The 15,253-nt window shown below is 40.7% G+C and overlaps 1 protein-coding gene across 1 annotated transcript in view; it reads left to right on the top strand.

Annotated features, from left to right (window-relative positions):
- Nucleotides 1–15,253, top strand: part of LOC136867314 (uncharacterized) — a 47,362-nt gene that overhangs the window by 16,636 nt on the left and 15,473 nt on the right. Inside the window, exons 3-4 of the mRNA XM_068226702.1 lie at nt 2,554–2,606; nt 7,016–7,097. Of these exons, the coding sequence (XP_068082803.1) occupies nt 2,554–2,606; nt 7,016–7,097 (135 nt within the window). The remainder of the gene's footprint in view (nt 1–2,553; nt 2,607–7,015; nt 7,098–15,253) is intronic.

The raw sequence follows: 15,253 nt of genomic DNA, 5'->3' as shown, positions 1-15,253 counted from the left end.
CACATTGTAGAGCATGCATCGCCGTCCGCGGTGAACAAACATCATTTTAATAACCATGTCCCTTCTTTTGTGATGTCCAGCGGACCATCATGAAATGCAGTGACTCAGTGTAATTTATTGTCTCTGAATAAAAGTGTCATATCTGTTCGTTTCATCGCATATTCCTTTCAGTTGCCTACTGCTCCATACTGTAGCTGTTCATACTATGTATGGTTCAAGTTTCTTGGACCTATGTTACTTGACACTGATACAACATGAGAAAGTTAAGTTTACCACAGCAAGTAAAATTGTGCTATTGTCAGATATTATACTGTAGAGTATCAAAGTGTATTTAGAACCATATACCGTGCTCCATGGTATTAATAATTGCCTTATCTTCTAAAAGTAATGAAATTAACGAAGGGGATTTAACCTAGAGGCTCACTTAGGCTTCTTGTACTTGGGAAGAACATTCGTTCTTGCTGCCAGGGTAGTATCATGATACGTTTTGAAACAGTGAGGGATAGGTTAACAGCAATTGCCGAAGTGCAGATAGTTACATCCACTGCCGAATTTCGATGTCTATGGCGAGATATGAGGGTAGGACTGTCGTCTTTGAGAATAATGGAATGGACCTCGTCCATCATATCTTGAAGGGCTGTCGCAGCACGGTCTGTAAAAGCACATCCCCAACCTACACTATACGCGTTACGGTCTCCGCATAATATATATGTACTGTAGGTTCAAATTGGTGAAATTAAAACCCCCATTCTGCTGGACAAATTATAATGCGGCATGTACAATATTATCTTGAAGGGGTAATAATGGTTTAACCACATCAGAGTGTGGTTTCTTCATAAAAACTTCCTTAGCTTCCTTATACGGTAAGATATACCTGGCCGAAATGTCGTTGATCTCTAATCGTTTATAATACTGAAGGTACTGTTTACTTAGTGGGTTATATTGACCTTCTTGGTGTACGCACGTAGGATGAAGCAGTGATCCGGAGCTTGGAGCATGCAACACACCACTGTTGTTGCACCTAGCTTGAGATCGACAGCTTTTACTAATGTGTCCGAGGCGTTAACTATTGTAGGGAATACGCACTGTTGCCAAACCGCACTTCACAACTTGACACACTGTCTGGAAGAGTTTGAGGGTCTAAGGTATTCACTCTGGTCCGTATTGGAACAGCAATTGTTATATCGACCGCAGATGTGTTGCGTAGCTTCATGAATTTTAAGAGACTGGTGTACCCTTGTCTGGAACAAGGACGCCAGGACACGAAAGAATTAAATGGAACCAATTCCTATTGACCGATGGATACTTCGCACAGCGTATCACAGTAAAATACGTTGTTCTAATGAAAAGATCACTTTTTAAGCAACGCAGTACTGAAATACTGACACAGAAACTACGCTGCCGAAATAAACGTGCATCGATACTCAAATCTTGCCGAAGTAAATAAAATAAGGCAACATACTTATCACTTCCACATATTAACATTAAAACACCTTGATCAGGTGTCAGTCTTCAATCAACAAGAGTGTTATCGATATAATAATAATAATAATAATAATAATAATAATAATAATAATAATAATAATAATAATAATTCCATCAGTGATTAGAAACTGCACAGAAGCATGGAGGCACTTAATCTCCACCCTCTCACTTACAAGGAATTACATAAAGCAGCAAATTTGGCCACTTGTCATATAGTAAGGAAGTCAATTGGCATGGACCATTCACCATATACAGAGGACTAATTAAAATCTTCTACTAATAACTTTCATTGTTCATTATTATATCTTTATTGGCCCTTTTGGATCCATTGAGTCTTCCATGTACAATCTTTCTTTGAAGGTTGTACTGTTTGATTCTTCTTATCTGACGAGTACTACTTCACCCGTTCTGATCACCGTGTTGTTAATTCGTCTGAAGTCTCTACAGGCCTTCCGTGCTTCATTACAATTGAATATTTGTGATTCTTAATAAGGGTGGTAATTTTTTTCTTGTCCCTTCATCTGTAATTTCGAGTCTGACTGTTTTGAGATCCTCTTGAATTTCTTTGATCCAGTGCCCTCCTGTCTTCTTTCCCAGATTTCTCATCACTAGTTGACGGAACATCCTACTTTATGATTGACCGTTTATGTAGCCTATAGTAAATATCGTATAAATATCTGCCAAATTCATTTTTCGAAATTGTATGTATATACTGTACCATCGTGTATAGAGCATATGTGCATATGTAATAAATAGTACGGAGAGAGTGGGGCGTGTTGGTCTAAGTGGTTAACTGTCAGCTTGCATTTGCATTTGGAAATCGTTGGGTTCGCATCTTACTCTCAGCAGCTCTGAAGAGAGTTTTCTGTAGTTTCCCATTTTCACATGAGGCTAATGTTGAGGCTGTACTTTATTTAAGACCACAGACTCTCCCTTCCAGGTCCTAGCCATTTCCTATCCCATCACCGCCAAAATATCTGTCTCAGATTGTACGATATATAGCCTCGAGCGATAAAACCCCTGTATATGTTTTACTTGATATAAATGTCAAGTTTTTGTCTGTTTTAGCGGATGTGGAGAAGGTGTCCACGATGGAGGTGTTTACCACCGAGAGCTACAATGTAAGTAGAGAAGAGTTGTACTGTCTATCACTTGTTACCTCATTTGAGTATTCCTTGTGCTATTCAGCAGTGCAGTATGTGTCTGCACGGTGTTTCAATTGGACACGCCAAGCCCCCGAATGTTGAACTCCTTTTGTACTTTGTCGTTACCGACCGAAACGCGACCCTGTTGGAAGCATCCGTGTTACCTCTAGAACAGCCTCTCCACACCTGAACCTTGGTTCCAACAGTGGACAATCAAACTTATGTTAATATGTTTCTAAGTGTCATGCGACACTATTGGGAACGATACAAGTCAGGCTCGGGGTGGGAGTTACGTCGAAGAAGTCATGGGATGGTCCCGAGTGTCACTCTTGTCCGTGGACTCGTGTATCGCCTGCAAAGCAAAGCAAAGTCAACTCCATGAAGGCCTTTGGAGTAGTGAAAAGTAAAGGATTCCACCATTGTTAACCTTGGCGTGATGGGGTAGAGTGGTTAGCTCTACGCCCGGCCGCCTTTGCCCCCAGTAATTAACCTGGTACTTATTTTTGGTGTAGGCTGGGTGAACCTCAGGGGCATATGCACCTCCGGAAGTGGAAATCTCGTTTCTTAAATTTCACGACTTCCTGACGCGGATTCGAACCCACGTCGTTCCGGGCGAACCAAGCACGCCCTTACCGCCTTGGCCATTCAGCCCGTCGTATATCGCCTGCACAGAAAGAAACCTTCAACCATCGCCCACATAAAGATTGTACAACCTATTCCCCGGAAAATTACACAGTGAAAGTGGGCTTGCAACAGAAATCATGCTCCTTCTGTACACTTCATTTGCATGTCCGCTATCGGAGGACACCAGCACTAAATTTTTACCTGGGTATGGTACAAGATCTCCAAAGCCAGGTATTTTGCTTTATTATTATTATTATTATTATTATTATTATTATTATTATTATTATTATTATTATTATTATTATCTATACATTTAAAACACTATGCTATTTTTGTTACATCGATTTATGAGAAAATAGCTGAATCGATTGACATCGTAAAGTATTATGACCTAAGCACATGGACTGTAGAGTTGCAATGTGTCTTTAAAAGCGTAAACAATTCTTGCCGTATATTTTTAAATTATTAGAGAAGAATATATCTTTCTTATTCTTCCAAGCGCTCGCCAGTAGTTCAAGGCCACCTGGATTGTGGCAGGGCTGAGGAATACCACTTGAGAAAAGATTTGGAAGTGGGCAAGCATGCATGCGCATTCGGACGTGTTTCTGATCAGCTGCGCCAGTCTGTGTTGTGTTGAAGTTGCAGAGTCTCTTAGTCGATAAGAAGCTATTCTTCGCAATGTTACTGTCTCTTTGTAGCTCTCATTATATTTGCTAGCTTGAAATGATGGTGAAGAACCGTAAAAACCTTTTTCTCTGTGTTATAATTTTAACACTAAGTCTGTGAACTTCTCCCACTCAGGTATGGGTAGTTAGTGATGTGAGTCGACACTCCATGTCATACTGATGTGCTAATTTTCAGTTTTGATTCGGTCGACATGGTACTGATAACAAACCAGGAACAACATTCAATTATTAATGAAAGTCCATTCCGTTAATTAGCGAAGTGAAGCGATCCTCCGAGTCATACTAATGTGCTAATTTTCAAGTTTGATTTAGATGACATGCTGCTCATAATAAACTAGGAACAACTTTCAATTAATTATTAATGAAATCATTGACGTGCTTTAACAAAACAACACAAGCAAGAGACAGGAGTAGAAGTGTGGAGTAGCGAGTGCGGACAGTCCTGGTGGGAGTGGAGCAGTACCGGCGACTATCGGGAGCGATGAGGAGGTGGAAGGCAACCACGGGGCAGACGGCAAGAAAGGAAGGAAAAGGGAAGATTGGAGAGGTGCTATTGGTGGCGGCGGTGGTAGCGGTGCTGCTGGTGATCGGGGGTGCGGGGTGGAAGTGAACCCTGCCTCAGCCGGAAACTTGAACTGGGAAGGTATGGAGAAGATTAGGGAGGTGTTAAAGGAGCAACGCCCATAGTGATGGGGTAATAGAGAAGTTGGAGGCTGCGATCAAGGGAGAAGAGGTATTCAGAGAAGGGATGAAAAATATTACGGCGAAGGTGGAGACAAAGGCAGGAGGAGCGAGAAAGAGATTCAAGGGTTAAGAGAAAAAGTCAAAAGCCTGGAAGAGGAGGTGGTGATTTTGAAGAGAGAGAGTCAGCAGTCATCAGCCAGGATAGGATGAGGAAACGTCTTTTTATATATGGGGTGCAGGAAGAAGGAACAGAGACGAAGATATATATTATATACATAGTCATTGACGTTATACAAGGAAAAATGAAAATCATCTTTAGTGAGGTGGACATTGACGCCGTGGTAAGTGTAGGGAAAGTGAAGGGGAACAGACCGATAAAATGAATGCATTTTTCATCGATGATATCGGGGCAATAGAAAAAATATTTAGGATACATATTAGAAAAGTGCTTTAATTTAGGGCTTCATGCTATATCAGTAACATAGGCAGAAATTGTCGTTGTTTTGCTACACAGTAGTTGAGCAGTGCACATTACATTCAAAATTCTTCTAAATTGAAATGAGAGTTCGGTGTCTGATTTAAATTAAATTCCAAAGCAGCTGATAATATTCGATTAGTACTGCTCACTATGGCATGAAACATCAATGGCAAATTGTCATTTTTTTAATGTGCTTGAATGGTCTTCTAAAATATAATAGGTAACGATATTTAATTCCTTCTGGTGGGTATGTTATTATTCTTGGGGTAGGTTTCATAAAGGATTCGCCTGTTTAGCAGCCTGCTTAGCTTCAAATAATTATTTATTTATAACTATTAAATACCCGCTTTGATCCTTCTTAAAAATACGCCGTTTACATACAAATATGCTGGCAAACCCATAAAAAATGAATGAAATTCGCCGATTTCTTTTTAAGAGATCAGTAACAGGGACTACCCCTCTGTAGATTGTGATTAATTAAATGTTATTGAATTACCAACCAGAAATTCAGCACATGAGAGTACCGTGATTGGAATTTAAAGCAAAACGTTCACTTTTCCGAAAGATGTCATCATTTCTAGAAAGATAGAATTCTTAATTAATTAATTAATTTAAAAACCGTTAGGCTTATACCCGGAAGGTCAAAACCATACACTTCCGTCAACGAATTAATACTAAAGATGAAAGCTAGCTTCTCAAATTTCCTACATAATTCTTGAATCCATTGGAAATAATGATTTGCCTTCATACATTATTTTTCTACATATGAAGCCATAGTAATCTGGACACTTCCCAATGGCTCCTAAACAGAACCACATTAAGGCTTTATTGTAAAAAGAATCTGCGAAAATTGTTTAGATTTGGAAATAGCAAGTGAAGATAAAGCTGGGCAGGCTTTATACACTCGAATTGACTAAACATCCGATAAAACACTTCCATTTTCTTTCAAGAGGAATCAATTCCCAATTCGCTTCGCTCTTTGTGTCATGATCAATAAACCTCAAGGGACGTGAAGGTCTCTATTTACCTCAGCCAGTTTTGAGCCAAGGCCACGTAAATGTTGCATGTCAAGAGAGTGACATTATAAAGTTGCAAGAGTTACAAGGAATGCACCGAGTAAGTGGCTTCGCTCTTTGGGTTACGTAGCTATTCGTTTTCATTCGGAAGGTAGTGTGTTCGAATTCCCCTGTCGGCAGCCCTGAATATGTTTTTCCATGGTTTACCGATTTCACACCAGGCAAATGATGGGGCTGTACCTGAATAAAGGCCATGGCAGCTTCCTCCCATTCCTAGGCATTTCCTATCCCATCGTCGCTTGACTAATAGAAAATTGAGATGATCGTGCTCATTTACAAGGAGCAACTGTAAAGGAGAACGACCGTCTACAAATTCGTTGTAGGCGTCCTAAGCCGTGGTGTGGGAAGTAGTGTTGGCTGCTGAGTGTATGCTTCGAAGCAGTGCATCGTTTCATTCAACTGTCCGAATGAATCGAATCACAGCAGCAGCGAGCTCACGGTTCGCGAGTGTCGAGCGGCGCACTCTGAGATCAGTGAGCCACAACACACACACTGTTATCATGGGAACACAGGACATTGGCGAGGAGCCTATGTTCCGCTGCAAAAGAGTCATAGAAGGTCATGGAGAACTGAAATAATCGTATGCATGTGGCTTTATTACGTCGGTGCGACGTAAAGAGAATATAAAAAAGTTTTGTGCCAACTGTCTGGCAAAATAATAGATTATAGAATTAAGTATACAGGAATTGTCTAGGTTTTGTAATCAATATTAAAGTTACCTCCTTTCCGCAGTTTGTACATTTAACACTGCTGAGGAAAAATAGATGTAATAACCAATCGTGTACTGTAATATTTCGAAGAAAGAGAACATTTACAGATGTTGATATTATTTCACAGGCAACTGAATTTGTGAAGGTCTTCGCCCATTTCCAACAGCCACTTTTGAAGGAGTGTAGGAAGTACGTAGGAGCAAGTGATGGTAAGTTATATAGTTAATACTGTAAAATAATTTTAACAGCAACATTTTAATCTTCATCTTGCCGATGAATAAATGACTTGATCATTGAGTTAGATGTTGACCCTCTTTTCAATACTCTTTAGTTTTAATACATTACAATACATACATGTTTCATCCTACTGAAGAGCGTCCTCAGTGCGATTTATTAGATCAACTCCATATTGTATACGTAGTACTGTCATTAGACACAGTGTCGCTGTGGTGATCTACAGCGGATAGGTTGCACCTTGGGATGGTTCGGTGACAGTATTTCGCTCGTCCCATTAAGAGGTTGTTGCGTTCATGTAGCACAAGCAGAAAAAAGGATCAAGTGTAAAAAAGGACAGCAAGAAGGCGACCTTTCATGGTCTACGCGACTGGGTGTGGTGGAAAGAACTGTCTAGCGTTACACAATGACGACAACGACGACGACGGCGACCCTGCACTTCGCTCTGTGCTTGTTGTGAAGTGTGGATACAATCACGAGCAGCAGGATGCAATAATTTCGCAGTCTGAACACAATTAGGCATGTCCGCTAAGCGACGCGTTTCAGGTGATAAAATCAAAATCGTGCCTATTTCACATTACAGGGCAAAAAGCAAGCTGATGCTTGAACTGTTTGACCAACAGGAAATTGAGCTGATGGTGTTCATTCACCAGGAGCAACTGTAAAGAAGAACGACCGTCTACAAATTTGAATTCGTCGTAGGCGTCCTAAGCCGTAGTGTGGGAAGTAGTGTTGGCTACTGAGTGTATGAATCGAAGCAGTGCATCGATTCATTCAACGGTCCGAGTGAATCGAATCACAGCACTAATGGGCTGACGGTACGCGAGTGCCGAGTGGCGCACTCTGGGAATAGTGAGCCACAAAACACACACACACCGTTATTATGGGAACCCTGCACATTGGCGAGGAGCCAATGTTCCGCGGCAAACGTGACATAAAAAGTCAAAGCTAACTGAAATAATCGTACGCTTTGGCTTTATTACGGACTCTAATTCTCAGCTCAGCAAATAGTACACTCAATTGGATTTCCATTAACAAGGAGGTTTAAATAATAGTTTCATTCATTTGCATTGTTATAAACTAACTTAGATAATAATTTCGAAGTAGATAGTTTAATTATATGCCTTTGCCGGCAAGATGTGGTGGTTACAGTGCACTATGTCTTTTGGTATGGGCTATATCAAATTTGTTACTTTCATTGACCTGTCTTGGTCTCATCCTTGGCTTTGACAATATGAAAGTGACTGAGGTATGAGTGATGCTAGTAATACCATTCCTTATGCAGCCAGTCCCTGTTATGAATGGTGTGAAAATATCACTCATAGGGTCGGTTGGTGCATGCATTTCAGTGGGCTTGGCAGACTGATATGTAATAGCAACGGCTGGCTCGGTGAGGAAAGCAACGGGAAACTACCTCACCCCTCATTTCCCTAGTACGCCTCTTCAGTGACGCCTAGGCTATTGATGACAGCTGTTGGCGAAGCTGCAGGGGATCAAACCAGCCTTCGGACTGAATACCCAACATACATACACAGTTTAATTATAGGTTCTTCTATTTATTGGGTTAATGAATCTTGGTATTATAATTAAGTTGACATTCGAGAGTTAATTCAACTCAACTCTATAGCCTCAACTATGACTATGAGTCAAGACCATGATGACTCAGAAATATATATTTTACATGTGTAAGAGCTGCTCTGCACTCTCTCAGTTCGTATATCTCATCATTGCACAATAATTCATATAATCACGAGATCACCGATTGCCCGTGGACGGATATCTTTCTTCTAATTCTGTACACTGTTTAATGGATTTGTCACCGTAAGGGGAGGCCTTGCAACAATAAAACGTTATGCGAACAGGTAGCTGCAGGCGAAACCTCAACCTGAGCCTGAATGACATGCATAAGGAAGCAGTTGATATAATGAAGGACAGATAGTACAAGTGAGCATTGAGTATTGTTGCTGTTATCTACCAGTACACACGATGTAATAGGAACGGTGACTAAAATGTGCCGTGCATCGGGTCATTGTACCAATTAAGTAAAGTCAACGGAATCGGATAGATTCAATAAAATGACTCGAATATCCCATCACTAGTGGGAAGAACTGGCTATTGCTACACGACAAATCCCCTGCACTTCGCTTTGTGCTTGACCAGGAGGAGCGGAATTGAAAGTAAAGATTTCATTCCGCCGATGATGTCATCACTCCCAGAAGAGCATCCGTAATGGAAGTTTCTGCCAATATCACTCAGCAATGCTCTGAAATGCTGTGCTAATGTTGACAAACTAGTACGGTGGCCAAAGGAGGCTATTTTGAGGGGTGATGGGGAGAATTATAAGTGCGCGGCTGCCTACATTCTGAAGTCCATGAAGTTATTTACTGTGGCAAGATCATACCATACATGTAAATAGATTACTAACATTTCACATGAACGTACAAAGCGTTTAAAATAGGGCACTGCAGGAATCTTTTAATTTATATTAAATATCCTAGACTACAGGTTGCAAACAGTTATGTTAATATTTGGTATCTAAAGCTGAAATGTCTATAATAAAATACGAATATTATACGCTGATAAGTGTATGACATCGAAAAGGTAATTCATAACCTTCAACGGATGACGAGTGTTTACTATACTACTGTGATTGAGGTTCTTATTCGTTTTAATGGTGCCCACAATCAAGATATCAATAACTTAAAATGGTAAATACACTGCTGTGTAAAACTTAAGGACGAGATAAATAAAGCAACATAACATATCAACTACAGGTTGGAAATGCATGAATGGGCTGTAACTTGTTGCCGGAGGTCTGCAAACTTGCATAGAAACCTGGCGTGAAGTCAGCGCGACTATGGCGCCAAATGGACTGGTCCCACAAAGAGAGGCATTTGAAGGAACGGGACAAGAGAGTGTGATTGATCAGCGAGCTGTTACTGTGCGCTGTGGTGGTGTTATTCATCAGAACATGGCACGGCGGCAATATTTGGATGACTTCATACGGAGAAGAATCATCGGGGAAACTGGAAGGAGGACGAAGTGGGACGAGTGTAGCTCAGGATTTGGTATTGTCCACAGTGTTGTTTCTCTTGCATGGGGAGCACTCCGGACCACAGGCACTGCTGCGGGAAAGAGAGGAGAGGGTCGACCACGGTCAAATACAGCAGCTAATGACCGCTACATTGTGCAACAGGTACGAAGAGACCCACGTCAAGCAGTGAGTGACTTGCAACCATATTTAACAGGACTGCGAAGCACGCAGTCGCACTCCACAGTGGCATGGTGACTGTATGAGGGTGGTCTGTTTGCTTGACGACCATTAAGTTGTGTTCCGTTGACACATCGGCGACACCGTATGCGATGGTGCCAAGAACATCAGGTCTGTATAGAAGTTGGGCCGCTTGCTCTTCCCAGATGAGAGCAGATTCAATCTGAGTAGTGATTCCAGACGAACCCTCATCTGGCGAGAGGTGGGAACATGTAATGCACCCAGGAACATTGTCAAACATTATCATTTTGGTGGTACAATTGTTATGATGTGGGGAAACATGATGTTGCATGGGCGTACCGACCTCCAAATCTTTGAACGGGGTACACTCACCTGTCAACGTTATTATGTGCAGTGTACTCCTTCCCAATGTGCGTCTTTCCTGGGGTGAATTCGGCCCTGATTTCATTTTAATTCATGACAATGCACGACCGCATCGAACAGCGCAAGTGTAGCAGCTGTTGGAGAGAGTGGATATTCGGCGAATGGACAGGCCTGCCACAAGTTCTTCTGACGAATCTTTGACCAGGATGGGGACACGTTGTTGAGCATGCATCGCCGTCCCCGATGATCATACACTATTTTAAGAATCATGCCCTTTATTTTGTGATGTCTAGGGAACCATCATGAGTCGCAGTGACTCAGCGTAATTTACTGTTTCTGAATAGAAGTGTCATATTTGTTCGTTTCATCGCATATTCCTTTCAGTTGCCTACTGTTTAATACTGTATCATTTCTTCCTATGTTTGGTTCACGTTTCATCGAGCTATATTACTTGACACTGACACAACATGCGAAAGTTGCTTTCGTCCTTAAGTTTTGCACAGCAGGTGAAATTGTTCTATTATTTGTTATTTTATTACTGTAGAGAAAAAAGTGTATTTCGAATCATGTACCGTACTTCATGGTACTGATGATGGCCTTTTCTTCCAAAGATAATGAAAATGGCGATGGGGACTTAACCTAGAGACTCACTTAGGCTTCTTTTACTTGGGAAGAACATTCGTTCTTGCTGCCAGGGAAGTATTATGATACGTTTTGAAACAGTGAGACAAAAGTTAACAGAAACTGCTGAAGAACAGAGAGTTATATCCACTGCCGAAGGTCGATACCCAAGGTGAGATATAAGGGTAGGACTGTCGTCGTTGAGAATAACGGAATGGTGGTCGTCCATCATATCTTGAATGGCTGTCGCTGCGCGGTCTGTAAAAGCACATCCCCAAGCTTCACTATACAGTACACTGTACTGTAGCTTGAAACTGGTGAAATAAAAAGCCCCATTCTGCTGGATACATTATACTGCTTGTTGTACAATATTATCTCGAAGGGGTAATAGTTTAACCATATCAGAGTGTGGTTTCTTCATAAAAACTTCCTTAGCTTTCTTATACGGTACGATATAGTTGGCCGAAATCTCGTTGATATATAGTCGTTTATAATACTCAAGGTACTGTTTACTTAGTGCGTTTTGTTTACCTTCTTGGTGTACGCACGTAGGCTGAAGCAGCGATCCGGAGCTTGGAGCATGCAACACACCACTGTTGTTGCACCTAGCTTGAGATCGACAGCTTTTACTATTGTGTCCGATTCGTAAACTATTATAGGGTATACGCCCTGGGGATACACCACACTTCACAACGTACCCCATATATTGACACACTGTCTGGAAGGGTCTGAGGGTCAAAAGTATTCACCTTGGTGGGTATTGGAATAGCAAAAATAATATCGACCTCAGATGTGTTGCGTAGTTTCATTCGTTTTAAGAGACTGATGTATCCTTGTCTGGAAAACGGACGCCAGGGCATGAATGAATTAACTGAACCAACTCCCATTGACAGATGAGTACTTTCCACAGCGTATCGCAACGTTGTACTAATGAAATCACTTTTTCAACACAGTACTAAAATACTGACACAGGAACTACGCTGCCAAAATAAACGTGGCGACGATACTCAACTCTTGCCGAAGTCAATAAAATAAGGCGACATATTTATCACCTCCACATATTAACATTAAATCACCACGATCAGGTGTCGGTCTGAGGATGCAGATAACTCTGCTATCGTTGCGGCACATGGTGCTTTCAATGAACGGCTAGCCTGGATATACAGTTCATATGGCACATGTTAATAGCAGATACAGAAATTTTGGGTGTGTAAACAAGTAATGACACACACATTGTTTCGGCTGTAATTTTCGTGAAAACCATTTAGATGTTGTGAAACGCTTCAAATGTAACAGGCAAAAAATGTCATCATATCTAATATTCCAGACAGTGAAAGTATCAATCAAAATTCATATAATTATTACTTGCTTTTTCATATAGGTCGATTCATAGAAAACGTGCAGAATTGAAAACGACGCCATTTATGTCTGGTAGCAGATAGGAAGATGCAAATACTACCCAAATATGAAACATCTGTGGGAGATTTACTTACCATCACAGAAGGTTTTTGAAATGACCTCCATCTTCATGCTGACACACCCGTCGATCCACCCTTCTGTCAGCTCGCTCTAGCATTTTCTTGCCTATTCCATTGATTTCAATCATGATGTTGGTCTTCAAAACTTCTATTTTTCGTGGTCGATTTCGATACATTTTATCCTAGAAACAACATCACGAGAAATAATTTGGTGTCGTTTAGTCTGGTGATCGTGGTGGCCAGAAATGAGTATAGATTAATTTGTCCTTAAAGAAGCAATAGCATGAGAATCAGTCGATGTGTGGCAAGTCGCACAGTGTTGACATAAATAACCTGCGTTCATTGCTCTGTAGCTGCTCGACAAATTACAGAGAAATGTCCTTGTGCCGGTGCGTGATAATGGTATCCGAGAAGAAGACAACTTCCGCCACTTCTGCTAAACCAGATGTGTGATGTTTGTCAGACTCGCTCAACGAAGACCCAGTTGTTTCCAATTTTCTAACTATAGCCAGTATAATATCTCTCTTAGAAGGATCGTACACACTATACTCTCACCTGAACGCGTTTTATGTACTGTAATTGCGATAGACTTCGTAATGCAACACTTTTTACTCTAAACACGCGCTGAGGAATGTTCAGTGCATCTTTAATGAATGCACGGCAAATCAACAAGGTAGACAGCAACTAGCAAAACTGAAGGATCAATTGACGCCTAACAACGAATTACTTGCGTAATGTTGGCAAATGTTGGTAAGAGAATCTTCCAGAATTTCTTCAATTTCAGAAAGCAATCACACCTTCCTGTCAGCTATCAGACGGGAATTGGGTCGTTTTGAAAACCACTCAGCTTGTATAAATCACCCTGTTCATTGAGCATCTGCTTTGTTAACATAGGTCGGTCTGAGTAGCTCAGACGATAGAGAGCTGGCCTGAACCTAACTTGGCGGGTTCGGTCCTGGGACAGTCCGGTGATACTTGATGGGTGCTGAAATACGTCAGCTTCCTGCCGGTGAATTTACTGGCTCCTACAGGATCACATTCGGGGAAAAATTCCGGCACCTGGTGTCTCCGAAATCTGTTAAAAGATTGTGGAACTTAAAACCAGTAACATTATTGTTAATGTTTAAAGGCATTTTCGTATGATATTGGCAACAACACTGTAACTAGATCATTTTTAAAAATTATTTGCCGTATTTTAACGGCCTTGCAATGTATTTATACAAAAAACAAATCTAACGGCCCTGGGCCTACCAAGCGACCGCTGCCCAGTCCGGCGTCATGCAAATAATGAGGTAAGGCGTGGTAAGTACCACGAATCCTCTCGTTCGTTATTCTTAGATTTCTAGACCGTGGCCACTATCTCGCAGATAGCTCATCAAATGTTCTCGTGTAGGCTGAGTGAACCTCAAACCAGCCCTCATATTTATGTAAAATATAATAATAATAATAATAATAATAATAATAATAATAATAATAATAATAATAATAATAATAATAATAATAATAATAATAATAATAATGATAATAATAATAATAATAATAATAATTATGCGTGGCTATTTCTAGCCGAGTGCAGCCCTTGTAAGGCAGACCCTCCGATGAGGGTGGGCGGCATCTGCCATGTGTAGGTAACTGCGTGTTATTGTGGTGAAGGATAGTGTTATGTGTGGTGTGTAAGTTGCAGGGGTGTTGGGGACAGCACAAACACCCAGCCCCCGGGCCATTGGAATTAACCAATGAAGGTTAAAATCCCCGACCCGGCCGGGAATTGAACCCGGGACCCTCTGAAACAAAGGCCAGTACGCTGACCATCCAGCCAACGAGTCGGACATAATAATAATAATAATAATAATAATAATAATAATAATAATAATAATAATAATAATAATAATAATAATATTCGGTCAGTGATTAGGAACTGTGCAGAAGCATGGAGGCACTTAATCTCCACCCTCTAACATACGGAGAATTACAGAAAACAGCAATCCTGTCCACTTGCCATATAGTAAGGAAGTCGATTGGCGTGGACAATTCACCACATACAGAGGATTAACGAAAATCTTCCCTTAATAATTTTGATTGTTCATTATATTAACTTTATTGGCCACATTGGACCACTTGAAATTACCATGTACACTTTTTATTTGAAGGTTGTACTGTTTGATTCTTATTATCTATCCAGTACTTCTTCATCCGTTCTGATCACAGTGTTCTTAATTCGTCTTATATTTCTGCAAATTTTCTGTGCGTCATTACAGTTGAAAATTTGTGATTTTTAAAAAGGGTGGTAATTTTATTCCTGTTTTCTGCATCTATAATTTCGAGTCTAACTGTTTTAAGGTCCTCTTGGATTTCCTTGATCCATTGCCCTTCTGTCTTCTTTTTTATGATTTACTGTTTATGTAAAGTTAATATCGTATAAATATCTGCCAAATTC

Source organism: Anabrus simplex, chromosome 3 (assembly GCF_040414725.1).
Source record: "Anabrus simplex isolate iqAnaSimp1 chromosome 3, ASM4041472v1, whole genome shotgun sequence".
Lineage (NCBI taxonomy): Eukaryota > Metazoa > Arthropoda > Insecta > Orthoptera > Tettigoniidae > Anabrus > Anabrus simplex.
This window is presented reverse-complemented; position numbering and strand designations above follow the sequence as displayed.